This window comes from Tenrec ecaudatus, chromosome 6, assembly GCF_050624435.1.
Source record: "Tenrec ecaudatus isolate mTenEca1 chromosome 6, mTenEca1.hap1, whole genome shotgun sequence".
NCBI classification, from domain to species: Eukaryota; Metazoa; Chordata; class Mammalia; order Afrosoricida; family Tenrecidae; genus Tenrec; species Tenrec ecaudatus.
The window spans coordinates 127,620,755-127,648,674 of NC_134535.1; the positions used below are offsets into that span (position 1 = coordinate 127,620,755).

The 27,920-nt window shown below is 47.9% G+C and overlaps 1 protein-coding gene across 1 annotated transcript in view; it reads left to right on the forward strand.

Moving 5' to 3' along the window:
• The window catches only part of VWF (von Willebrand factor), a 173,576-nt gene that overhangs the window by 116,428 nt on the left and 29,228 nt on the right, over positions 1-27,920 (forward strand). The window contains exons 28-37 of the mRNA XM_075553135.1: positions 772-888; positions 1,005-1,145; positions 1,415-1,558; positions 5,930-6,094; positions 6,912-6,955; positions 7,261-7,438; positions 16,988-17,208; positions 18,235-18,427; positions 18,612-18,953; positions 21,005-21,204. Of these exons, the coding sequence (XP_075409250.1) occupies positions 772-888; positions 1,005-1,145; positions 1,415-1,558; positions 5,930-6,094; positions 6,912-6,955; positions 7,261-7,438; positions 16,988-17,208; positions 18,235-18,427; positions 18,612-18,953; positions 21,005-21,204 (1,745 nt within the window). The remainder of the gene's footprint in view (positions 1-771; positions 889-1,004; positions 1,146-1,414; positions 1,559-5,929; positions 6,095-6,911; positions 6,956-7,260; positions 7,439-16,987; positions 17,209-18,234; positions 18,428-18,611; positions 18,954-21,004; positions 21,205-27,920) is intronic.

A 27,920-nucleotide genomic window follows, 5' to 3' on the forward strand; every position in this document is an offset into this window, starting at 1 on the left:
CACCAAAAATAGGCAGTTTGAGTCCACTCAGAGGTGCCTTGAAAGGTCTGGTGTTCTACTTCTGGAAAACTCAGCCAGTGGGAACCCCACAGAACACTGTTCTGCTCCGATCCACGTGGGGCTGCCAGGAGATGGACTGGGCAGGACTCGGCAGTGGCCGGCCACTGGTCATTGAACCCTCACCTCCACGGAAGAACTAAGAACAGAGAGCCTGTGCCCCAGGGATGTGCTGCTTCATTTTCTTTGGCCAGTGTCCTGTTTACCCATCTCCCATCCCAAACCCAAACTCACTGCCATTGAGTCAGTGCTGACTCATAGCCACCTCATGGGTTTCCAAGACTGTATCTGTTTACAGGAGTGGAAAGCCACCCAGTCTTTATTTTGAACTGTTGGTGGTTTTGAACTGCAGACCACATGGATCTCAGCCCAACGCATAACCATTACACCACCATGGCTCCTTGCCATCACCCATAGTTCACTCAGTTCTAGACGAGGGGCAAGCTCCTGCTATGAGGGAGCTAATGACTTGAGTGAATTTTAAAGTAGCTTTGGGAGGAGTTGGGATCTTCCTGGTGTTCCCAAACCTGGGTACCCCAGGGCCCAAGGAACTCCCTCTCCCTCTTCCCCTTCTCCTTATCCCATATCGCCATCCCTTGGGGATAGTGGAGACCCCTTTCCACATGGTGCTACATGGTTGACAGTACCCTGCGGCACCCAGACCCCCTCTCTCTATGGGCATTTGTGTGCCAGCCTCCCCGGTCCCCTTTGTAGACTGCAGCCAGCCCCTGGACGTGGTTCTTCTCCTGGATGGCTCCTCGGGCGTTTCGCCTACTTCCTTTGAGGAAATGAAAAGCTTCGCCAAGGCCTTCATCGCCAAGACCAACATAGGCGAGTGAGGGCCCTGAGGAGACAGGCTGGGAGGAGGCTCCTCCGGTGGGGGGGGGGAGGCTCGGGGGCCGGCTCCACCTTACTTACAGTGTGCGTCCGGCTTCCTTTCCGTTCAGGACCGCATCGCACCCAGGTGTCAGTGCTGCAGTACGGGAGCGTCACCACCATCGACGTGCAGTGGACTGTGGCCCTGGAGCCTGCCCAGTTAATCAGCTTGGTGGACCCCATGCAGCAGGAAGGCGGCCCCAGCCAAGTTGGTAATGTGGGGCCCCAGACTGGGATGCAGGGCCCTAGTGCTTTGCCTAAGCGATTACCAGTCGTCAGCTGCCCCTTTGCTCTTTGGACCTTGGCTAGCTTCCTCTCTCGGTGTCCTGCACATCTAAGCCTGAAGCCTTCTTTGAGTTTCTGGATCATCTGGTTTTACTGATTTAAGTATACACTGCAAAACAGGATGCTGACTGGCTGATGAAAAACCTCGCTTGCCCCTCTGCATGCTGACCTGACGTGGTCCAATCTTCCTTCCCAGGGGATGCTTTGGGCTTTGCTGTGCGGTACGTAACTTCAGAAGTGCATGGTGCCAGGCCTGCAGCCTCTAAGGCAGTGGTCATCCTGGTGACGGACGTGTCTGTGGACTCAGTGGATGCAGCTGCTACCGCTGCCAGGGCCAGCCGTGAGTATCAGTGCGCCACCTGGAAGCCTGCCGGGGGTTGGGGGGGCTCGGGGGCTGGCCGGGGTGGGGTTAGTCTCAGCCGACCTGGGCGACTTTAAATGCACACAGCAGTCAGGCACGTGTGGCTGGGGTGCAAACTGACCACTGTTGAGTCCACCAGCACCGTGCTGTTTGGAACAGCAGACAGCGCTTAGAGCCTGTTTGCCTTTGACCTGTCCGCGTGCTCTAGATGACACGTTCCCAAACTTACTTGGTCCACTGCCCCCTTCTCAGTAAGAACATTGCCCCTCAGCTATTCAACCGTTTTGTTGTGTAGCCCACAATCCAGGACAGGGTGGAGGGGTCTGCATTTGCAGCCCCCCTGCAGGGTGGTCTTGCCCACTTTGGGAAATACCGCCCTCGATAGCAACCTTGCCGTCCTCCATATTTGCCCTTTGTGCCCAGGGGTAGGTCAGATCCATAAGCTTTTCATTTTTAATGTGGCATTCTTGAAACTTTGATCTCTCACCAAAGTGTCATGTCTGTGGCCAGGTTGACTTAATCGGAGGTCGTGAGAACAGCCAGGGACTTTATGCATTCACGCACGGCTCTTTCCCAATAGCAGTCTGATGGGCTGGTTGAGATCAGGGATCTGGGTGGACACAGAGCAGGACACTGCTTTAGGGAGGATGCAGGCATGCCCCAGCCTTGTGCCCACACGAAGGTGAGCGGCCACTATCACCAGGACTGGTGGTGAAGTGCCAAGGGAGGGCGAGGGTCGGCCAGTGTTGTTGGCTCCCTCCTCACTGCTTGGAAGACTGCTCTTTGAACGTCCTGACCTTGACACAGGAGAGCTCTTCCCTGCCTTCTCTGTGCCCCGTCTGGACTGCTCAGCATGCACACATCATGCTGGATTGCCTTTATTTGCTAAATGTCTGCCTCTTGCACAAACAGGGGGTTCCTTGAAGGCAGGGAAACCTTTATTTCCTTGTATTTGTGCACGATGCCCAAAATTGCACGGAAAGGCACTCATGTAGCCATTGCTGAACGGATGGATGCGGCCTGTTATGAAGTCTGTTATTTCATGAGCAAGGGCCCATGGAGAGCGGGTGCATTAGGATGACCAAGTTGCATTAACAAAAGCTGCCAATGTTACAGAACTTCAACTGAAACCTTAAACGAATTGTAAATAGCTAGAACTTTCTCAAGCATGGAATTGGGGAATGTCAGAAAGGAGGCGTTTCTCCTTCAGCATCAAGAATCTAGAAGAGACTTTCCTCAGGACAGGAAGCAATTATGCTCCAGAGCAGGGTCGGCAAACTTTTGACACAGAAGAGCCAGTTCTGCGCCTCACAGCAATTTAAGAATTATTTGAGAGCCATAAATGTTTTTACAAACAAATGCAATCACCGTTGCTTGACTAATATCCTTTAAATATTTTATAAATGAAACGATGATCGTTTTATTTTCACTCCCGATTGTACTTCAGAACCACAGGTATGTACTGAGTCCAGAGCCACGGTTTGCGCCCCCTGGTGGAGAGGAAGCATGAGCGCGTGAGCAAGTCCTCTACCCACCCGCGCCCCAGGTTCCCAAGGCAAATGGGGGTGCGCACACCTTGAGCCCCTCCTGGGACATCTTCTCTTCTGTCCCCCTTGGTGACCTCATTCAGTGCCACATGTCTAAATACATTGATCCAGCAATGCCTTCAAAATTCCTACCTTCCATTGAGATGCTCTCCTGGCCAGTTTGACTCAAATGGAATTCCTGACTTTTCCCCACCAAGCCCCTCACCCTTTCTCATCTTAGGCATGCAAAACCCATCCGTCTGCTTGTCTTCCCTTTCCCCTTGTGTAAACAAAGAAGAGCATGTGTGTGTGTGTGTGTGTGTGTGTGTGCGCGCGCGCGCCCCATCTGCCCTCCCCCAGCTTCACAAGGGGGAAGGAGAATCAAACTCCACATCAGCAGCACCCAAAGTTGATGTCTGCGAGGCTGAGGTCAGAAAGGCCTCACCCTCGGACCTTCCTATCAATTCAGACACCAGCTCTCCCTTCTCATCGCTTTCTCTACTTTTCAGTTGGGCCTCACAATTCAGTGCAGTGAACACAAAACTCACAGGCAATCCTCACCATTGTGGGGCTTATAAAGGAAGTTAACAGGCTACAAACACTCAAGATACAAGTGTTCAGGTCCACAGGCAGAGCTCTCTGATCTTTGACCTCTCGGCCTCATGGCTGTTAGCCTCTGCCCTGCGCATGCAGTGGTATAAAGCTCCTTTAGGACTGTAAATAAATGCCCAAGGGGCATGCCACTCCACCATAAGCCTTAGCCTAAAGATATCTAGCTTTAGCTCTATGGTTCAGCCAACCCAGCTCCCCCAACTAAGTGCCTGGAGGCACCCCACTCTGCAAGCCAGCTTGCTGCTCGTGGGCATTCAGCTTGACTGGCTCTGTGGACTGGCAGCTCCACTGCTCTGTTCTATGATCTGGCTTGGTTCTGCTGCTGCCACACCTCCGTCACTCCTCTGGTGTCACAGCTATCACCTGGATTAAAGAGATTCAATGCACAGAGATCTTGGGGTCCAAAAGACATGCTCCACTCCTGGCACTGCTCTTAAATATATATATGTAATTATATATAATTAATTTGGAGTTAATACACCTATCACATCCTATCATACATCTATGCACAACTCTGTGAGTAAGATAAACAGTCATTCCGTAAATGTTAACAAACACCTACTATGTGTCAGGGACTCAGTAGTGACTCAAGTAGATAAAGTCATCGTGGAGCTGACACTGGGAAGAGATAGATAATAAATGCGCAAAAATGACGACGTGTCGTATCCTATATGTCGATAAAGGCAATGGATGGAACAACATGGCGTAAGGAGAATTGGGAGTGCCCAGGAGTGCGTTCAACCGCGTCAAGCAGTGTGGCACAGTGGGACCACAATCAGTTTCCAAACACTCTTTTCCATCCTGGACTCCTTGACATCTCTCTCTCTTACTGCCTCCTCCCCCTGAAGCACTCAACCCCCCAACCAAAACCCTTATTCCGTTGGCTGTTCCTACAGGTTCATTAGTCCTGGGTTTCATAGACTGAAAAACATACACCACAACTTCATGAGGGTGACCCCCGATGACATAAGCCCTTGGAGATAAACCCTAATATGAACAAACAATAAAAAACCAAAAATACAGAAAATGCTGGAAACCAGATCAGATCCAGTCTATGGATGCCAGCGGGAGTCCAAGACAGGTTTGTGGGAACTACATAGGAAAGAAGCCTCCGGTGAGCACCCTCTATCCATAGTTCAGGGATGGAAGGGAAGTGGTTACTGAACAGTGCATTGCAGAGATGGCTGTAGAAGATCAAGGGATAAACCTGACTTGAACAGCTGAAACCTTTTCAGTTGATCCCCCTACCACTTTCTCCCCCCACCTTCTCTTACCTGGATCCATCAGCGAAAGGCTGTTTGGTGGGAGCAGCAAAGCCTATTACTGCACGGCCTCCCTCAGAGCCCAGGTACAATTGGTCAATAAAGGATAGCTCCCTGTTCCAAAGACTTCTCACCACACTACCACTACCTCCCTGCTCAACATCCCCGTCATTCCTCGCTGGGCTGCTGTCACCGAGTTCTCACGGGAACCCCTGTTGCTGTTCCCTCTCCCCGGCTTCCACTCGTGCAGTGCTTCGCAGCATAGAGGTGGTAGTGGTTCTTTAAAAATCGCAGCTCATGCCACGCCTTTGCTCGGAGCTCCTGACTGACTTTGTCTCTCATTCAGAGGACACACTAGACCCTTCCTGAGAGTTACAGTTTTGCGTGCTGTCAGCCGGCATCCTTTCTTGTTCCCTGGGCCCCAGTTACCCCGGAGCATGCCAGCGTATTTCTCTGGACCTTTGACCTCCCTACCCTATACATCCTATAACCTCTCGGTTAGCTTCCATATTGACTGCTAACCTCTGTTCCTATGTCTCCGTAGCACGGAGCCCTTCCCCAGCCACCTTACGTAAGGTAACAGCACCCACTCGTGGGCACTCCTAATTCTCCTTGTACCATTTTGTTCTATCCCCTGCACTTATTGACATCTGGGATACTGCATGTCGTCATTTTTGTGCGTGTCTCACCTGTTTCTTCCCAGTGGTGGCTCAATGATGACTTTATCTCCTTGGATCACTACTGTGTCCCTGACACACAGTAGGTGTTTGTTAACATCCATGAAATGGCTGCTTTTCTTCCTCACAAAATTGTGCAAACAGAACACGACGTGTGTGTAATACGTGAGCTTCTGTACAGACACTGGGTGTAGCTTCATGACAGTCCAGTAAGCGTGCACCCAACCAATGCATGTTGATGCGTACTTTTTCTTATTTCTTTGCTGATTCTAGGAGTGACAGTATTCCCTATTGGAATTGGGGATCGGTATGATGCATCCCAGCTGAGGACCTTGGCCGGCCCAGGGGCCAGTTCCAACATGGTGAAGCTCCAGCGGATTGAAGACCTTCCCACCATGGTTACCCTGAGCAATTCCTTCTACCACAAGCTGTGCTCTGGTGAGTCTTACAGACTGCCATCTACTCCCACATTCTACAGACCTTAGGCTACCCATACACAGGGGTTGGCCTTCCAAGAACTTCAAGTGTCTGCTCATGTTAGGCACATTCTCTGTGTATGATTCTTCCACCCTCCTGTCCAGCTTTCGGAGGGGAAGCCTCTGCGTAACGGTGCAGAGGAAGCTTACAGAGAAGCAACAGGGAACTCCAGGGCCCTACAGATTGTGGTCTGCCCATGGCCCTGCACCCACCCATGGCTTTAGAAACACAATGGCACATAGAGTCAAGTATCAACATCCCATAGTTTGTGAGTGAAGTTTAGGTTATTTTTTAACTATAATTTTTTGGGGGGGCCGGAATTACATATTTTCAAATGTAATTAGCTTCAGTCAAAATCAATAACATTGTTGGTTTTCATCTACCCTTTCCTGGTAGAAGGTAGCTCTTCTGGTAGGAATCTTCAAGTAGATCTCTTTGAGGTTTGTTGGGTACTGCCTCCTGGCCCAGGAGGCACCGAGGTACCCATGAAAGAAGAAAAGGAGATAACAGTGGTAGGTGCTTTGTAAATTATGGTTGTTACCATATTGCCAGTGTTATAAATAAACCCAAAGCCAGTTGAAAGGCCCACTGGGGTGACCATCTCTTTGTGCATCTGTGTCCTCACTGCTGAATGCCCTTAGGGCTTGTTTTCATGCCCCCCCCTCCCCCAGAATTATTTTGACTTCTAGGACTCTGCCAGGTAGTCCGCGCAGACGTCGGTGGGTTAGAAACCCTGGGTGATGGCTGGGAGCTAAAGTCTTATTTGTGTCTCTTTCAGGGTTCATTGCCGTTTGCATGGATGAAGACGGGAACGAGAAGAGGGTGAGTTCCTTCTGTTGACTGTGAAAGAGCAGCCACACACGGGTGCTAGGGATCCCTGTTCCCATGGGTCACCCTTTTCCTCCTTTGTTCTCCGTCCACTTCTCCTTATCATATATCCTGCTTTTGGAGGCCACGTGTCTATTTGTTCTGCGTCCTGTCTCCTGTGCGGCTGTCTTGCCATTTAAGCCTGTATCCAATTCCTGGTCGGTGTGTGCTCAGAGCTGGGCAGTGACCTGACCTATGGGTTTAGAGTTGGGGTCCCTCAGCCAATTGCTTACCTGAATCTGTTCCTTTCTTCTGAGCAGCCTGGGGACATCTGGACCTTACCAGATCAGTGCCACACAGTGACCTGCCTGCCAGATGGCCAGACTTTGCTGCAGAGTCACCGGGTGAACTGTGACCGGGGGCCGAGGCCTGCGTGCCCCAACGGCTACTCCCCTGTTAAGGTGGAAGAGACCTGTGGTTGCCGCTGGACCTGCCCTTGTGAGTCCTTTGATTTGTCAACCCGCACACTATTAAAGAGGCAGCAGCACCTTTCGGTTTGCTTCACAGAGAGGTAGACCAGAATCCTCCAGCATACACCCCCCCTTTCTCTCCTCACTGCGTTTACCTCGTCCTGTTTTCACTCCCATGCTCCTTGGGCATGCTTACATCCCATCTCAGGATTCATTGCCGTCTTCCTCTGCCTTGTCCCGAACTCAGCCGAAGGAAGAGTTGACTTGCTGAGGTCAGCGCTCACCTCGGCTGTTGGCAAGTCGACCTCGGGAAACCTGTGAGCTTGGGGTGTAGCCATGGAAATACAGCAGTGACAGAGGCACCTCTAGCACTCTCCACTCACCCCCACAGCTGTATGGGGGCTGGGTGCCACGGTAGATGACCACAGTGGTCTGCTGTAAGAGGACATGCTTCACTCCTCTGTCTCACGGAAGCCTGCGGAAGACGTTCACTCATGGGGAGGGGCTAGCCCCCTGTCTCCGGGACAAGTCAGTTGGTTATTAAAATTGCTGCTTACTAGTGAATAGACCTTAATCACTAGGGTGATTAGATAGCCGCTTGTGGGATGCAGTCATATGTCCCGCTGTCCCTTTTATCCCGGAGATCAGCTTTCTCCCTGGCCACAGAGAACGGAGAAAATTCAGGTAGACCTCAAAACATGCTTGCTTATTCATAGACAATTCTCTGGTGACTTTAACTCAAAAAGCAAAGTCTCAGTGTGGCACCTAGAGTGCCCACCCCAGTGTAATAATCAAAACTTTTCATCTGAATTAGCATCTCTACTGACAGTCCCCACCCAACCCCAGATTTGGCTACTCGCTCTCTGGAAAAGTGGAGAGGGGGTGGGTGGTGGAAGGAAGGCGTCAGCTCGCGTCACAGCCTGGAACTTGAGTTGGAAGGACACTCAGCAGAGTCTACGGGCCGCTGCTGCTTTGAGCTGGTGGCACCCTTTGAGGTGCAGGCGTTGAAAGCAGCGTCTTTGGTGTACTGCCGCACTTGAGCCTGCCTCAGCTGTCCCTGCCGTGCCCTCCTGTCTCCCAGCCCTGGGCTGTGAGAAGTAGCCTATCTCCTTGCACTTCTTCCCTGTATTTTACTGAAACAACTACAGACTTACAAACAAGTTGGGGAAATAGTACAAAGAATCCACGTTTCTTTTTCTGCCACACATACTGCATCTTTTCTAACCCCAGTGTAGTAAGGATACGCATCGGGGCTGAGCAGCAACACAGCACTTCTGTCTCGCTACGTGTCTCATCGGTGTCTCCTACCTGGGCGAAAATCTGGTTCAGATCACACCTTCCGTTCCATCGCCACATCTTCCTGGGCTTTGTAAACCTAAATCCATTGCTTAGACTTTCTTTGCTTAAGTAACCTTGACCGTTTCGGAAAAAAACTGGCCGTTAAATTTGGAGCTTGTCCCTCAATTTGGGTTAACTTCAGGTGATACATTTTGTCACTCCTTAGAGTGCACTATGAAGAGGCACATGACGGCCAGTCAGTCTCATTACTGGCGATGCTAACTTTGATCGCTTCGTTAAGTCTGCTCTTACCGGTTACTGTTTTTCTCTTTGCACAGGCTGACTCTCTTGGATATACTTTGGAACTGTGGGAATATTTTGGTTGTCATTATACTTTTGTCCACTGATGTTAGCATCCATTGATGACTCTTGTCTGCAATTGTTTGTATGTTTTGCCAATTAGTGATTTTGCCTTCCATTATTTCCTTTCCATTTCCCATTGGAATTCTACTGAAAGAGATTTCCCTGATCCTTTACCTGTTTACTAATTCAGTTAATTATGTTAATATGAATTCACGGAGTCTCATTTTACTCTATAAGTGGGTACGGTCAGTTACTGCTGTTGTCCTCCGTCCATCGAATCGGTCCCACTCTGCAAGCTTATATGCAGCAGGAAGAACCCTGCTTGGTCCTGCACCATCCTCACAATTGTTGCATTTGAACCCATCCTTGCAGCCACTGTGTCAACCCATTTCTTTGAGGGGCTTCTTCCTTTCGTTGACCCTCTGCTTTACCATGTAGGATGTCTTTTTCCAGGGACTGACCTCTCCTGATAAAAATGCCCCAAATATGAGAGGTGAGACCTTGTCATCCTTGTTTCTGAGCACCCTGGCCATACTTCTTCCAAGGCCGATGTAAGGTCTAATGACTTCCCATCAGAAGAACTCCAGAATTGATTCAATAGCCCTGGGGTTGAGTTTGAATTTGAGTTTGGTGGGCATTATGGCAGTAGAGAAAGACTCTCTAGTCAAACTTGCTTGGAAATTTTTCTGCTAAAGCTTTGGATTTCTCAAATCATTCTCATAATGATCATACTATTGTCCTTTGACCCTCCAGAAAGTCAACAAAGAAAATGCTTGGAGCGTTCCCCACAAAGCCGAAGCCTTTGCTCCGGACCGTCTGCTTTTGCTTTGACTGGCTCTTTTTAGCCTCTCAGTACCATTGACTATGCTGTGTCTTGTAGCTCATCCTGATCAAGCCAAGCTTCACCCCTTGTGCCATCTTCTTCCAAGAAGTGCTTTGGGATCTTGATCTCACTGGTTTAACATTTCCATTGTAAGCTGATCTGGTCACAACAGTTGTGGCATCACTGGGTAGCAGTTTTGTTCAATTGTTGAGTCAGAATTGTGTAAGCTGAACCAGTCGAGATGTTCATGGTGTTAGCTAGCGTGTCTGCTATGAGGACATACATAGGATTGATTCCCCTCACAGAGCGATGTAGGTGGTCTACCACTACAGGCTTCATCTCCAGCATCACCCTGTACCTCTGTAAACCAATGTACTCATTAGTAATTGCTGATTTTGGAGGGGGGCACTGTCCCCACAGACTTTCTGTAAAGGATCAGTGATTCGGCCATTCTTCCTCCCGAGCTTCCTCATAAAGTTGATGTTTCCTCTGGTTTTCAGTTTTAGCAGAATTCAGGATGCTCTGACAGGAGTATTTTTCAAACAGGCCTTATTCTTGTTAGTGCCTTCAACCAGGAATATCAAATTAATACAAGTCCATTTGGGCACACAGAAATGGAAATTCAGGCATCACTTTTCTCTTAATACACCTTTTCCATGAATTTTTTGAGGAGCCCTTGAGGAGGAGTTATCACATGATTTTAATATCTGGTAGAGCAACCACCTTCGCATAGCTTTACATCGTCAACGTTTTCCAGACTTTCCCCCAAGTTTGCTTATCTTAGCCTTCCTGGATTTTAGGTTCGCGTTTAACCATCTTCATGCAGATTGTTTCCTGACATTGACTACTGTTTTCACAATGTGTCAGCATTCCCTATGTTTCTATTCTGTTTATTCTATTTCCACTGGTCTCGCTTCTCTGGTCCTCTGCTTTGGGTCAGTGGTGACCATTTGCTTCCTAGAGTTAATTATTTAAGTGGCATCTTACTCATGAGTGATACTGGTTGGTTTAAAATCCCTTCAATCCAGTAGACCAATTTCAGGAGTTATTTCGATCTTTCTGGGAAGACTCTGTAACCATGACCCCTACGGGCTTTATTATGTCTACAGCTATATATGCAGTACAAATAGTCATGCGTTTATATATGACTATATATAAATGTGTGCCTATGTGTGATCCACTCATATATGCCTTCCTGTAGACATATATGATCATTCGCTTAGACCTATGTAATCACATACATGCTTTTCCTTGTTATGGCTGTGTGTCAAAGGTGAATATGTTACAGCATAGCAGAGTTGTCCCTTTTCCTGGTGTTCTTCTTAGTGTCTTCATTTACTTTGGTTATGCTCATTGGTCCTCACTTTTGTTTGGTATTGTCCTTACCACCAACCCAAATAACAAATGTCTGCTACCTAGAAAATGATCCCCCTCTTTCTCTTCCCATGTCTGGTAACCCTCAAATAGCATCCTTTTCTACGTGTTGATCTATTCTTAACGTTTTAGTTAAGAGTAGGTCATACAATATTTTGTGGTTGACATATTTCATTCAGTGTCCTGCAGAATCATGCATGTTGTGTTTGGGAACTCCTCATTATCCTTGATAGAGTTGGGGTACTTTCTTGTTTTCTTATTTAATGGATCATTTAAAATTTTTGTTTTCCAGTTTGAAAGGCATCCTTCAATGTATACTTGTTTGTCTATACAACACAACAATCTCTCTCTCCTCCCATTTTCAATTGTATTCTCCTTTGCACAGCCTATAACACAGTCTATAAGGAGCCCTGGTGGTGTAGTGATTACACTTTGGGCTGCAATCTCCAAGGTCTGTAGTTCAAACCCACCAGCTGCTCTGAGGAAGAAAACTGGGGCTTTCTACTCTTATAAACAGTCTCCTACTCAAGCACTCCCTCAATGCATGAATACTTTCTTCTATTAAATTGGCATTCTGTGATGCTCACCCTCAAGACACAACCGCTGAAATCAAAGCGGGTGAGTAAGCAAATGTGGTGAAGAGAGCTGATGGTGCACAGCTATCAAAAGAGATAGTGTCTGGGGTCTTAAAGGCTTGAAGATAAACAAGCAGCCATCTAGCTCAGAAGCAACAAAGCCCACATGGAAGAAGCACACCAGCCTATGCGATCACGAGGTGTCAAAGGGATCGGGTATAAGGCATCATCAGAACAAAAAATCTTACCATAGTGAATGAAGGGGGAAGTGCAGAGTGGAGACCCAAAGCCCATTTGTCGGCCGCTGGAGATCCTCCTGCAGAGGGATCGAGGGGAGGAGATGAGTCAGTCAGGGTGCGATGTAGCACCGATGAAGAATACAGATTTCCTCCACTTTCTAAATGGTTCCCCCCACCCCCACTACCATGATCTGAATTCTACCTTGCAAGTCTGGCTAGACCAGAGGATGTACACTGGTGCAGATAGGAGCTGGAGGCACAGGGAATCCAGGGCAGATGATACCTTCAGGACCAGGGGTGTGAATGGCGATACTGGAAGGGTAGAGGGTGAGTGTGTTGGAAAGAGGGAACCGATTACAAGGATCTACATATGACCTCCTCCCGGGGGGACGGACAACAGAAAAGTGGGTGAAGGGAGACGTGGGACAGGGCAAGATAAGACAAAATAATAATTTATAAATTATCAAGGGCTCATGAGGGTGGGGGGAGTGGGGAGGAAGGGGGGAAAATGAGGACCTGATGCAAAGGGCTTACGTGGAAAACAAATGCTTTGAAATTGATGAGGGCAAAGAATGTACAGATGTGTTTTACACAATTGATGTATGTATGGATTGTGATCAGAGTTGTATGAGTCCCTAATAAAATGTTTGTTTTTTTTTAAAAAAACAGAGTGTCAGAAACTCACAGGGGGAAGTACTACCCTGACCTACAGAGTCCCTACAAGTTGACAGGGCGTTTGTTTGGCAGGGCGTTTGTTTGGTTTTGGTTTGAAACATTTGTAAGTTAGTTTTCAGTCTCTGTTTTAGTTTCAGAGCTCTCATATCTGAAACTACTCACTATCCGTTTTAGGTTTTTGTTGTTGTTGTTATTTCTCAGTCATCTCAGGCCTCATGAGTATAAGGATTCCCTCAAGTCTTTCATAATAAATACTGTTCTTCTATAACCTTTGTAGCAGAAGAGGCACTTGACTGGCTGTAGAATTCGTGATTCATGCTCTCACTGAGCTTCTGAGCATGCTGCTTCATTCCCCCGTGCTTTGTTTATTGTGAGACTGCTAATACCAGTCTAATTCTTTTGCCCTTATACATAACTTGATCTATTTGCTTGGAGATATGAAGGAGTCTTTCTTCTTCTTTATCTTTGACGCCTAATAATTTCACCGTAATATCTTTAAGAGTTACATTTTTGATACCTGGCACGTGCTTTCAATAGGTAGCACTGGGCCTTTTTCATTTCTGGGAAATGTTCATGGGTTATAATTTTACATATTAGCTGTGCTTTATCATCTTGATGTTTTCTTGTCTTGTATCTTCATCACTTTTTCTCTGCCTCTTTTTTCATGAACTCATTTCATTCTCTCTTGGTTGGTGTTTTTCTTACTTTTCTTCAGTGATTCTTATTACATTTTAAATTTTAATCTATTCTTCATAGGACCTTTATCTCTTTATTTCAGAGGCAATTTTGCCTTTTTCTTCCATTTTCTAGTGAGTCCATTTTACTCTATTTTTATTTATCACTTTTAGGTCAGGCTATTAGTTTTGGACATTCTGATTCAGGGAGGTTTTAATTTTCATGAATGTTTACATGGATGTATTTCACTCTGGAGTGTTGGCTTCGTTTTCTTCTGTCATAGTTGACTTGGGGAGTGGACTTGCTTAGCTGACAAGTGTTGATTCTCATTTTCTAATATTTTTGAAGTAACTTTGTATGTTTCTTAGTTTACTGCTTTAAATTTTTTTCATTTGAGGCTTTACAGGCGTTCCAGTTCAATGATAAGCTTTTTCGTCAGTGTTGCAATGTTTAGTCTTCAGATTTTTGTTTGTTTTTGTTGTGCTGAGGATGTAAATACCTTCTGAGTTTTTATTTTTCTGTCTTTCAGAACATTACTTTTCCCATTTTGCTTCTTTTCCCCCCATCCCTCCTCAACTGCCAATATATGTTACTATTCAGTTTTGCTGTTTTCTCTCCAAAAGCCATGTCTTTCAAAGATGATCATTCCACATTCTATGTATTTTAAGCCCCTGCTCTGATACCGCAGGCCACATTGAAAACATTTTTACACCCAGTGTGTTAGTCTAGGTTGACTAGAGAAACAAATCCAGAGACACTCATATGTCTGTAAGAGAGAGTTTTATATCAAAGAGTAATTTAATATTAAGGAAACATCCTGGGTCAGTCCACATCAAGTCCGTAAGTCCAATATTAGCCCAATTGTCTGATACCAGTCTATAAATTCCTCTTCAGACTCACACAACACATGCAATGATGCCAAATGCAGGAAGATCACAACCCAGTGGGTAGAAAATCTTGTGGATCTACTGGCAGTTGAAGCATCTCGGCACTGGCTTGGGTCTCCACGTGACTCCTCCAGCTCTAGGGCTCTGTCTCCATCAGCGTAGTTCCATCTGGCTTGTCATCAGGAATGTGTAGCAGAGAGCGTGTGTGTGTGTCTCACCTCCAGGGAGGAAGACAGGAGTTCCCAGAATCTTCAGGAGGAAGCCATGTCCACACAGAGGCGTGATTGACTGTGACTTGATTGACAGGCTAGACTCTACCCCTTCACTCGAGTTGTCAGATCAGGCATCCGCCACTCCTAGCCTGGACTTTTCTTTCTGGTAGTGGTTTTAGTGATATTTTCTACCTGCTCCTGGTTCTGTTCTCCGATTTTTCTAATGGGTTTTCTCAGCTTGCTGTTGCTCATGACAAAGGCTAGATATGTGTGCATGGGAAATTGGTATTTTCTTAAATTTATTTTAAAGGTTGAGGCCTCTAGTTATGTTGGAGTCATAGTTTTTGTGTAGTTTAGTTTATTCTTATCGTTCTGTGTTCTTTTTGGAGCTACATGGGCATGTGGACCTAGAGAGTTGCCATTGGTTACCTGGTCTGGTTATTTGGATGCCTTTTTGAAAATTTGCTTTTTGTTCTAACAGTTCATTTCTGTTTCCGTCATATTTTGACACTCAGTCAAAAGTTTTCTTATAATATTCTGCCTTGGATATTTCTGTTGTTGCTCAGAAATAATGGCTGTGAACATGGTAGATAAAAGGCCCGATAGGTAATTTCTGCGGTACTTATACCAAGTGTACTTTACCTTGTGCTGAAGTGCTGTTTTGGTCTCAAGTATTATATTTTAGTGGGGTTGGCCTACTCTCTTTTATATTCTGAACATTGAAATGTATTAATCTATGTGGTTGATTTAAACTGATCACCAAACAGGCACATGATGCGATAGTTTGGATGCAATCTGGTTCCGTATTCCAGCGATGAAGCCACTCCAAGTTCTATTATACCTAGGACTCAGAAATCTCCTTGTTACTGCCGCCACTACGTTTTCTTTGTGTCACTGGCTTGTTCCTAAAATGTATAGCCCTATTTGTTGAACATATGTGGTGCGTATCAGACATTTCATCTCCACTGCTATGAATTCCCAGAATAATCTTTTATACCAATGTGCAGTGCAGAAGACCACAGACGTTAAATAATCGGTCCAAGTTCATAAAGCAAATGAGAAGTGGAATAGAATTCGATCCTGGGTCTCCTGGGTTTTAAAACACCCTTTCTCTCATCCTGATGGGCAAGCCATGTATAGCCATGTGTCAACTGTGAGCTAAAGCCACTGCTTTGTTTCATGCTCACAGTTTCTCAGTGGTACCCAACAACAGCAGCAGCAGCAGAAGCTGGGGGTCAGTTGGCAGTGTTCACAGCTGGGCTATTTAGGGGCACTTGCAGCATGGATAGCTGTAGCCATGAGCATTTGAAAATTACCTGTGCGCTTTCAGTGACCTTTGATATTACGACTACGCAGGGTTTTGAGGGATTGTGAGTTGGTGGGCTCCTAGGAGGCTGTGGTGCTGTGGCTTGGGCTGGTAAACACAAGATTGGTGGTTCAAGCACACCGGCTACTCCCGAGGGACAAAGATGGGCTGTCTGCTTATTCAGCGATTGACGGTCTTGGAAGCCCTTTATTGGTTCACTTGATTACAGTGGGTTAGTGTTTACTGTTGCAGGGAAGCTGCTTAGTTCTGACAAATGGTACATCCACAGCCTTCATATGTCAATGGGTTTGATGGCCTGTAGGCAGAAGCTGCCCAGACCCAGGGGTGAATGAGGGATGTTGTCACAGCCTCACTGTTCCAATGACCCTACCTCTCAGTTCTTGGGCTTTTATTCCCTTACCACTATAGCTATGGGTGTGGTTTGTCCAGAAAGCCCATTTCCGCCTTCATTTAGGTCCAAGATGTACTTTCAAGTGGTTCATGGCAGTGGTGTCTTCCAGGTGGGAATTTTTACCAAAACATTTTAGGTAGAAGCAAAATGACTAGTGCTTGCCAAAGGTCTGTTAATAGGAACCTTGAAGACTTGCTGATTCTGTGAGGGAGCCCTGAGACTCAGCCATTTGTTTTGGCTCTGGAAATATTTCACTTGTGTGATTTCTTAAGGGATTACATCAACATGGCCACTGATATCATTCGTCACTGGCAGCCGAAAGGACCTATGTATCTTTGGGTGAACATTCTCTACAATGAGATCATGAGCTCAGGGCTTGCTTAGTTCTTAGTGATTTCAACAAGTCATAGCACCCCTGGAACGTAACTTTGTTGCCTGAGCCAAGGCATCCCCGTAGAGTAGGTCATTCTCCTGGTGCAAATAATATTTTTCTGAAATATGGTTCTATACTTTGCGGTGCTTTCATGTACTACATTTTCTTCTAAACTCTGTCCAGGAGAATGTTTAATGGCCAAGTGTGACATACCTAAGCCATTCTACATCTCAAGGTCTAAGTTTCCTAAATCTGTACAATGAGGACATTGGACTCCATAACCGCCAAGTCCCATTTTACTCTCAAACTCTGTGTGCGGCGTGACAACCCCTTCCCTTCTGCTTATAGATCATGTCACAGTCATCCTCTGCTCTCCCCTGTCTAGGTGTGTGCATGGGAAGTTCTACCCGACATATCGTGACCTTTGATGGGCAAAATTTCAAGCTGACTGGTAGCTGTTCCTATGTCCTGTTTCAAAGCAAGGAGCAGGACCTGGAGGTGATTCTTCATAAGGGTGCCTGCAGCCCTGGAGCACAGCAGACATGTATGAAATCCATTGAGGTGAAGCACCGTGGCCTCGCAGTGGAGCTCCACAGTGACATGGAGGTGAGAGGCAGTCCCTGTGGGGCCCATGGCAGGGCAGCTGTCGACCCTCTGCTTTTGCTTGGTGCTCCTGCTAGCTGGCAGCACAGCACGTTCTTAGGGGGGCGCTTCTATGTATCTTCCTTTTCTTGTTGTGATTCCATGATGTTCTGATCCAAGATTTGGAAGAGAAGGCTAATTTTAGGCCGCATTTAGTTATGAATTTAGTGCCAGTTTCTGGTGCTGGAAGAGAGTTGGGGTTGAACATTAACAATGTTTACCCACTAGGCTTTATGAGCTCTCCTTTGAAATTACTTGGGGCCTGAACAAAATTCATGACTCCAAAAGTTGAAAAGAAAACTGCAAAATTGATATAAATAAAAACTTTGTTAAATGTTGGCAAAAGTTTCCATTATGCCATCTTCACTATTTGTTTAATTTAGAAGGCATAACTATTTCATTACGTCTGAAAACAATTTGTTAGAGTTTCTCACTTTGCAAACCTTCCAGAAGATGCACAATTGCCGACAAATCACAGCCCGTTGTCGATTATGCAAGTGTTATTTGAGGAGCGAAACAAAAAAATAGAAATGGCCAAAACTTAAAAATATATATATTTATAGCAAAATTCCATTTACTGTGGGGTATGATTATTTTCATATGTTTGATAGGCCTCCAGGTAAGAGCTTCTAGGGACAAAAATGAAAAGATGCTCAAAATTGATTCTGAAGATAAGCCCCTGGTGAACTGGTACGATAGCAACTGCCTAGTGTCTCGAAGGGGCTGTTCTGTTGGGCGCACACAGAGCCCAGCACCCTTTAGCATGCCTGACCCCTGTCCATTTTAATTACTCTGCTCTCCAGTCAAGCTCGTTAGCACTGCTTATGAAGCAGGAGCTGTTGACAAATACCCGAGTCTGTCAATCACTCTAGCCTCTAGCATGGTTGAACAAGCAGGGACTGTCAGTGACTTCAGGAAGAAACGAACCCCAAAATTCAAGGATTCCTTATTGTTATGACCACTGATGAGCTCATTTTCTTCTCTGGGCAGGTGACGGTTAATGGGAAACTAGTCTCTGTCCCTTACGTGAGTGGGGACATGGACGTCAGTATTTATGGTGCCATCATGCACGAGATCAGATTCAACCACATTGGCCACATCTTCACGTTCACTCCTCAAAACAATGAATTCCAGCTGCAGCTGAGTCCCAAGACTATTGCTTCAAAGATGTATGGTCTGTGTGGTAAGGGCACTTTCTCCACTCCTTCCTTCCTCTCTGTACTCTCGTAACTCTTGTGTGCTTACTACATTTCTGGGCCACGTAACAAGCACTATGGTCCCTTGGTGGGGCTGGCGAGTGGCTAGGTGTCTGGCATCAGTGTGTTGGCATCCATGGCTTTCAACATTGGCTTCCCTCGTGTCTGTAGGAACCTGTGACGAGAATGGGGCCAATGACTTCATGCTGAAGGATGGCACCGTCACCACAGACCAGCGGGCACTCATCCAGGAGTGGACCGTACACCAGCCGGGGCAGGCCTGTCAACCCATTTCTGAGGGGCAGTGCCCTGTCTCTACCAGCACCCACTGCCAGGTCCTCCTCTCGGCTCTGTTTGCTGAGTGCCACAAGGTTCTTGCTCCAGCTACCTTTTATGCCATGTGCCTGCAGGACAGCTGTCACCAGGAGCAAGTGTGTGAGGTGATTGCTTCCTACGCCCACCTCTGTCGGACCAATGGGGTCTGCGTTGACTGGAGGACAGCTGATTTCTGTGGTAAGTCTCCACGAGTGCCCTTCCAGATCCTCAACACCAAATAGCTGCCGTCTTCTGGAACGGGGTGGGCCTCAGAGTCTTTATTTGAGTCACGAAGACCAACATCCCTGCGCTTTCTGCTCCCTGGGATTCCAGTCAGGAGCCCGGGTAGCACCGTCAGGTGCGCGTCGGGCTGCTCACGGAAGGGAGAAGTGTGGGGCTGCTCACGGAAGGTCAGCAGTTTGAACCTGCCAGCCGCCCTGCAGGAGAACACCGAGGCAGTCTGCCTCCATCCACCCTGTGGGGCCCTTCTCTTCCCTGTGGCGTCCCTGGGAGTTGGAATCTACAAGACAGCAGTAGGTCCAGTTAGAATTCCAGTTTGGGTCAAATAAGGTGGAGATGTGTAAGTAATGGAGACATAACATGTCTAGGTAAATCGAAGCATGGTTCTGTTAATTGTTTCAGCAGTTGAGACGGATGTGATTGTAATGAGAAACATACAGGCAGGGAAAGGTAAAACACACTCAGTCCCTATTGCATTTGAAAGCCGCCCACCAAGCACTTAGCAATGGCTTCCCGAGAAGGCCAAGGCTGAGCAGGGTTTAGACGAGCGAGTGGGATGTTCTTCCTAAATCCCACGAGGCCTCATCATTGCAGGTACCACAGGATGGGCAGTGTCAGCGTTGCCTCCTCAAGGCGAGCTTCCTGCTCTGTGCTTCTCACTTAATCCGGAGGGACGCCAGGATGAAAGTGTATGGGTTTCATTTTCAAAGGGTCCTGGGGGAGAAAGAGCACCTTAAACTTAATCCCCTCAAGTAGCAAATAAAACCCCAGGTATTTTTGAAATTAGTATGTTCAAGAGCCTGGGCATTCTTAAGAGTTTATTATCATAGAGTTGCTGCAGTTCTAACTTTTAATCAAATCAAACAATCCTTTTATTCAAAAGACGTGATCAATTGTGAGGCTCGGCATTCGGTCCCAGCCCAGCTGCTGATTGTCCTCCTAGCCTCTGTGGATCTGGGTTCCTGCCTCTCACAGCGAGAGAGTGAGGTTCGGTGGCCTCCTGGGTTCCTGCCAGCTCCTGTTCTCTGTGTCCGTGGCAATGACATTGCTTTATTTCCACATATCTGCTCTCAAGGTCCAAATATTTGTTTCTAAGCTACTGATCGCATGTCTCTATTAGCTCATTTCTTGGTGGATTCCTGGCAGTTGAATGTGCATACAGAGGAGAACTCTCACTGCTATGAATCCGTTGAAACCTTTTCACCACCTACCTTGGCAATGAAAGAGCCCTGCTGGTTTAGCGGGTTGCCTGGTAGGCTGCTAACAGCACGGTCAGCAGTTCAAATCCACCAGATGCTCTGTGGGAAAAAGATGAGGCTCAGTACTCCCGTCAAACCTGAAGAGTCTCAGAAACCCACTGTCCGATCGGGTTGCTACGAGCTGGAATGAGTTAGAGGTTTGGTTTTTGACGTTGGTGATGAAAACGGGAAGAGGGGCTTCAGCAGGGACAGAGCAGAAGAAGCTAATCATCTTGCCGCTTCTCTGCCAAAGCTTCTTAACTGTGCATTCCACGTTCCTAATAAAAGTAGGAGGGAGTTTGAAACATCCTCTTTTCACGAAAGGAAAATAATCCTTTTACTCAAAAGACACAATCACCAAAGGCCCTGAGGACCCTCAAGTTCACGTACCAGGTAGAATTTGAGGGAGTCAGGCCGCGGGAGGGGCTCCAGCTTCTCCTGGCCCTGCAGCCGGACTCCGCATGCTGCCTTTTGGCTGGAGTTCCAGTGCTCACGTCTGTGATCCATGAGCCAGGGTGAGGGAAGGAAGGAGGGGGCAAAGGGCACACACAACTGTGCTTCAGAAAGGAGTCACGCAAGATGCCATTGGGCGCTAGACTTCGGCTCCCAGTGCATTGGTCAGAAGCTTGTCGCACGTGGAAGACAGGGAGAGTAGAAATGGATGTCGCTGACCCAGAAAGTGTGTCCAAATGGGCAACTGCCCATTAGCTGTGCCTATCTTTTCCTCTGGCTGGTGCGTGTCCCTGAGATGGCCTCCTTCTCGGTCTGCAGCTGCGTCGTGTCCACACCCTCTGGTGTACAGCCATTGTGAGCAGGGCTGTCCTCAGCGCTGTGAGGGCAATTCAAGCGCCTGTGGAGACCATCCCTCGGAAGGCTGCTTCTGCCCCTCGGATAAAGTCCTGCTGGAAGGCAGCTGTGTCCCTAAGGAGGCCTGCACCCAGTGTGTCGGTGAGGATGGAGTCCGACACCAGGTAGGAGCCCTGCCCTCTCACCTTTCTCCCAGAGCTGCTTTGGGGTCGGTGGGTGAATTGTTCCCGTGATTGGTCCCCTTGGTCTTGACAACCAGGATCCATCTTTACGGGATTATAGGTGGATAGGGAAGCAATGCAATGTGGTGATTTTGGAGTCAGGTGGTGGGTCTTGGTTCAAATTTTGGATCCCTCATGCATTAGCAGAATGACCACATGCCAGAGAGTTGTTTTTGTTGTTAAATGCCACCAAGTCCAATCCAACTCCCGCTGACCGTCTGCATGCATAACAGATCATGGGCCAGCCTCTCCATTATTCCATCTGAGCAGCCACTGTGTGCATCCATCTCCTTGACTGTCTTCCCCTTTTGTGCTTCCATTCTACATTTCCAAGCATGGGCCTTTTCCAGGGGCTGGTCTCACCTGATAACATGTCCAAAGTACATGAGACAAAGTCTTGCCAACATTCCTTCTAAGGAGCATTCTGGCTGTACTTCGTCCAAGACAGATCTGTCTGTTCTTTTGGCAGTCCATACTATTTTCAATATTAATTACCAACACCACAATTCAAATGCATCGGTTCTTCAACACTTTAAAGAGGTCTTGTGCAGTAGATGTGCTCAATGCAATGTGTCATTGGATCTCTTGACTGCTGCTTCCATGAGCATGATTGCGGATCCAAGCAAGATGAAATCCTTGACAGCTTCAGTCTTTCCTCCTTTTCTCAATTCTTGGGATAGTCTCAAAATTTAGGTGGGATAAAAGGTCATATTCTGGCTCACATGGATTTGTCTGACTTTGCTTCAACCTGGGCTTGTTGTTATTGTTGGTCTCCATCTAGTCGATGGCGACCCTCTCCAACAGAGTCAAACCCTGCACCCTCCTCACAATTGTTCCTGAGCCTGAGCCCATTGTTGCAGCCACTGTGTCAGTCCATCTCCTTGAGGGCCTTCCTCTCCTTCATTGTCCTACTTGACCAGGCATGATGCCCTTCTCCAGGGACTGATCTCGCCTGACAACATGGCAGAACCCTGTAGGATGTAATCTCGCTCTCCTGGCCTCTCTTTGTCGGATTTTACATCTGAGCAATCGACGGTCAGTTCCACAGTGGCCCATGGCCTTGTTGTAGTGGCCGTGACTGGGTTTCTCCACAGTCTCTTCCCACAGGTGGAGTCAGTTTGACTGCAGCTACATACTTGCTGTTTATGTTGTTAAATAAAGATAGTTCCAATGAAGCCTTGCAAAATTTTACTGTGATAGTAATGAGGCTGGAGATCGCATGATAGAAATGTTATTACTGCATTATTATTATGACTTGTATTGTTTGTTATTATTTTGACATAAGCAGAGGGCTATAGGAACCCCTCCCTAAGAGGATGGGGCGATATTATGTAGCTTGCATTGTATTCACCCATTGCTGTTGGTTTATTCCAATCCACTGGCATCTCCAGGGGCTCAGAGTAGAGCTGTGCTCCATAGAACTTTCAGAAGTCTATCGCCAGGACTTTGTTCTGAGGTACCTTGGGACAGCCTGGCACCATCTACTTTCTGGTTAGCAGCTGAGTGATGTAACCATTTGGGCCATCCAGGAACTCTGCAAAGAGTAATCCTGTCTGCAATCCAGATTCAGGTCAGGTGGGCGGTGAGAAGGGCCCTCTTTCTCTTCCCGGGAATGCTGCCCTGAGAAGTGAGCTCCTCCACCAAGTGTTTGTGGCTCCCGGAGGGTCTCATGTCTCCAGGGCCTGAGAGCAGGAAGCTGAAGTCCATTTAGCGAATGGCTCTCCGCGTCTCCTCTGCCACCCCAATGGTCCCTTTCACAGCCTCTTTCACGGTGGGTACCATGTCAGCATTCAAGTTGTACGAATAATTTAATAAGTGCTTCCAAATAATGTAGTATTTGTTAATATGAAAGTGCTTACATACATTTAAAGGGACTCAGGCATAAGCTTTGAAGAGCCCCCATCCCGTTTTTATGATTTCAGAATTTTAAATGGGTGAAAGCACACATCGTATCCAGCCACCTGCATTTGCCACTTGATTCCTTTCCCAGGAACAAAAGAATGAAATTATAATCTACAGAGCATTTCCATGTCAATGAATTTGTTTCTTTTAACTGAGACCTAAAACCTGGAGAACCTTCCTTCAGGGAAATAAAACAGAGTATAAATCCATTGTGGTAACATTGGAAGGGCAAAATATTTACCAGTTTCCATAGTTCTCATTTGTTGTACACAGTGCGCTCTAAAGACACGCGAGCCTTTGGCGCAAGCTCCGAAGGAATCCAGAGCTGCTCATGCTCTGACCCCTCCCGGCTTTGGTGGTGATGGGGGGTGGTGCTCTATGCTGGGCAGGCACTGCTTGGGTTCAGCAAGAACTGAGGCCAGCACCCAGAAGCTGGTCGTCAGGGCCTCTCTTTCCTCTCCTGATCTCTGATAATCTCCAGGCCAGCTCCGAGTCAAAGCTAACAGACAAGCAGGCTCCTATTGCCCTCAGGCAAGGTCGACCCTCTGGGACAGACTAGAAGAGTCTGCAGGGTTTCCCAGCTTGTGCTCTTTACTGAAGTCAGCCGCCCCAGCTTGGCCGGAGGAGTCAAAGTATGCCCAGTGCTTCATCCCAGCACCGCCACGGCCCCTACACCCGGCATCACAGCTCCACAAACCCCACGGCTGTCCACGTGGTCTTGATTCATAGCAGCCCTATCGAGGGGTTGCAAGGCTGTAGATCTGTGTGTGAGCAGACAGCCTCCTTGTTCTACCTTGGAGTGGCTGGTGGGATTAGAACCACTAATGTTGAGGTTAGCAGTCCAATGCCTACTCGTAGCACCACCAGGATTCCTTATGTAGCTTGCGTTCCTTTTCTGCGCTGAGCCTGGAAGACTTCAGCTTTCCCCTCACCCTATTCTCAGTAGGCCGATCTAGTGTCCCTTGTATTCAACTCCAGAGCTCCAAGGGTGGATGCTCCGGGCCTGCAGGGATTTGGCCTGTGGCTGGAGCAGCAGTGCCATCTGCTGGGCACTTTACGACACAACCTGGTCAGGTCCAGACGGGCAGCCATTGGTGCCCCTCCAGAACCTGGACTGGAAAGAGATTTTCCAGGAGCCTTTGGTTGTGTCCTCTTCCTGAGGGGGCTCATTGAAGCTTCCCGGAACAACAAAACCCTCTACAGCAGGAGGCTTTGCATCAGCTGTTGGCCATCTCTCCTGGGCGTTGCGCTGTCTGGAGATAGTTGGGCAGTTGTAGCCATCTGTTCTTGAGGTGACATAGCTGAGGAACAAAAAACCAAAATATACCTAAGAAGTAAAACATGACCCTCCTGTTTCTCATCCCACCACTTTTCCATTTCAAGATCTATATATTGATTTGTTCTCTGAATTGCCATGGTCCTGGCATCACGATGGGAGTGTAAAAGATCAGGGAAGACGCAAGCCAAGAGCAGCCAGAGGAAACGCCAGCCACATTCTCCCGCAGAGCCCCTGCCGCCTGCCGGACACAACCCTCTGCAGCTAGGGCCTGGGCCCATTCCTCCGGGGGCTCCCAGCAACTCCAGGAACCTGAAATGGCAACTACAGCTGCCTGGGTTGCAGTTTGCGAGTCCACCCTTCTTTCTATGTGGCCTCTCACTGCTCTCAGGTTCATCTTTCACCTTCTCTTGAGGAAGCAGGGCCCTGCTTACTGGCTCCTAGGGCCGCGCTTGCTCGACCGAGTTAAGTACAAACTCCTAAAACGCCTCTGTCGTGTTCTGTACCCTGCCTGCCTGGCTGCCCTATCCCACGTCCACATGGCCCCCTGAACATGAACATGCCTTCCCCTAGGACTTTGCTGGCTCTGTTCCCCACCTCGATGTCATTCTCCTTTCTTCTCTGCCCAAGTCAGCCCCGTGGCCCTCGCAGTGGGAGCTGCTCATGGTAGGCACTGTGATTGTCTATAAAGTTGGAACAAACAGCACAGCCATTGTGTCCGGGGCCAGAGTAGCATGCTGGAATCTTGGCTGTGTAACCTCTCCAAGTTATGTAACATCTCTAGGTTTTAACTCCATAATTAGTAAGTGTAGATAATAGTAATGCTGATCTGATAGATTTAGTCTAAGCACCATAAAGTAAGCAAATGTCAAACCCTTAGGAAAAAATACTTCAAGCACAGTGAACACGAGGTGTCCCGGGAGGCAGCGGAACACAGTGATTAGACACGGTCCACTCTGACCGAAGCTGCCGACCGTCAGTAAACACTTCAGCAGGCTCATCTGAAAAGTGGAAGTAATTAGGAAATCTCCGTCATCATGTTGGGGTGAGCATGCAATGAGTTACTTTATAAGAAGTCCCGAATTCCTTATAAAAATTTTATGAGGATCCTTTCTAAGAAAGAATGAAGTGAGATCATTTATAAGAAGGCCAGCTGACCGCAGATACTCTTCAAATGTCAGCGTTGTGTGTTTATTGAGTGAGGGAGAGGTGACAAAGTCAGGCCCACCTTTTGATCTGCAAGGAGGGCAAGGCATCTTGGGAAGAGTTCTGAGCTGCCCATGGAAGCAGAGGAACAAGTCATGCCTTTTCAACCTGGCAACTCTTTAGAGACCTCCGAGCTACAGGATAAGAATGTATCTGTCCAGGGCCCAGGGGACCGTTTACATTTAACTGAGTCTAGAGAAAAACCTATGAGCGTGTGGTGATGCTGTCAGATAAGCATTGGACTGCAACCACAAGGTTGGTGGTTCAAACCCATCAGCTGCTCTAGGGGAGAAAGAAGAGGCTGGCTGTTCCTGTAAAGACAGACGTATAGCTTGAGAAAGCCTCCACGGGGCCCCTGTGAGTTGGGGTGGGCTAGGGCAGTGGGTTTGGCCGTGGCTAGAGAGATGCGGTGCTGGCTCTGCAGGCTGAAGTTCCTTCAGCGTACTGGCAAGGATGCTGAGGGGTGGAGCAGGGACACTGAGATTGGAGTTAATGACTTCAAGGGCATTCCCTAGGCCCTTGGGCTGCAAGCAGCTTAGAGAATTTTGGTTTCCCCTTGGGTGAACCTTCATGGGAACCATTAGAGAGCTAGACCTAGCTCTCACCATCAGCAGTGGGACAGTTCTAAGAATTCTGCTGTACTGCCCCCAGCTTTTCCTCTTCCGTGACCCGGGAGTCACTGGGATTCGTTTTCCCAGAGACATGCTCATTTCCCCTTTTGCTGGAGAAGTGGCTAGCGCTATGAGACAAAGCCCCCAGTGGCTATCAAGAGCATGTTGACTCCAGGTGAGGCCACGTGCGTGAGAACACAACTGTGCTCCACAGACTCTTCCTCCTTTCCTTTGGAAACGGAGTGTCTTGCTGCTCAGATTGTACGCACGGCAGCGCGTGCTCCAGTGAAACCACTTCTGCGCGTGCAGTTCAGGGACACTGATGGCATATTCTTTAAGTTGTCTAGCCATTGCCCGTCTCCCACAGAGATATGCAGCAATGCCACCACTACTAGCTCTCTGCCTCTGAGTTACTGCTGTCAGCTTGCTTGATTACAGGTAGTTCCTTAAAGACCAGCAGTGTACAATGCCCGTAGAAGCAGGAACATACATTGGGCAAATCCACTACAAGAAAATGTCTTTAAAATGTTAAAAGCCAAAGATGTGACTCTGACGACTAGGGTTCACTTGAGCGAAGTCCCGGTATTTTCGATAGCTTCCTGTGTGTGAGAGAGCCGGGGGATGGACAAGGAAGGCTGAAGAAGCATAGTTGCTCTTGAATCACATAGCTGGTGGGCTGCCAGAGAATGAGCAAGTCGGCGCTGAAGACACGTAGCCAGCGCGCTCTTCAGAAGCAACAACAGGGAGACTTCATTGCATGTGCTGTGGACATGTCAGCAGGAAGGGCCAGGCTGTGACCGAGCACGTCGTATGTGGTGAAGTGGAGGCCAGTGTGAAAGAGGAAGACTCTGAACCTGAGATAGATGATACAGTGGCTGTGACAGTTGTCTCAAACATGGGCATGCTCGTGAGGGTGGCGTGGGGGGGGGGGTGGGCAGCATTTCATTCTGTCGAACACGGTCACTATGAATGAGAATGGGACTCCACAGCACTGAACAATGACAGTGACTCTGTGTAGAGAAAGCTTCAGGGATTATTTTGGGTTTTAGGTTTAAAGATGATCTCGGGCAATGGTTTAGAGGCTTCACTTAAACTCAGCAATTCCAGAAATCTGGATTGCAAGAGAATTTGACATTCAGTCAGGATTCGTGTATAGACTCGTCGATCAAGATACTTAGACATGGTAACGGGGCAGCATGCAGTTCTGGCCTCGTGACAGAGGAAGCAGCCCTCCATGGAAGCCGGTAGCCACGCCCTCCGTTTCTTCTGTTGCTACAGACACGTAGAGACCAAGTGCTTTACCCTTGGTGGCTCCTGCGAGTTTTTAAGGCCCAGGCCCTGGGCAGCATACTAGGAGGTAGACCAGAAGCACTAGCTATCTGGGCTGAATAGGATTTTCAGTGGCAGAGTTTTTATCCTAAACTGTATGTGACAGAATGTTGCCAATTCCGTTTTTCTCAGGTGTATGTTTTAGCACTATCAATGACATTAGTCAAGTTGTGCAACCGTCACTCATCCTTGCTGCCAACATTTTGATCACAGAAAATCGCTGCTTCCTGAACAAAGGCTCCAACTTCTTTGCTCTCCTCTGTTGCGGTTATTAGGGGTGGTCCAGTTGGTTCCCCCTCATGGGGAACCCATGGGGAGCAGAATGAAGCACTGCC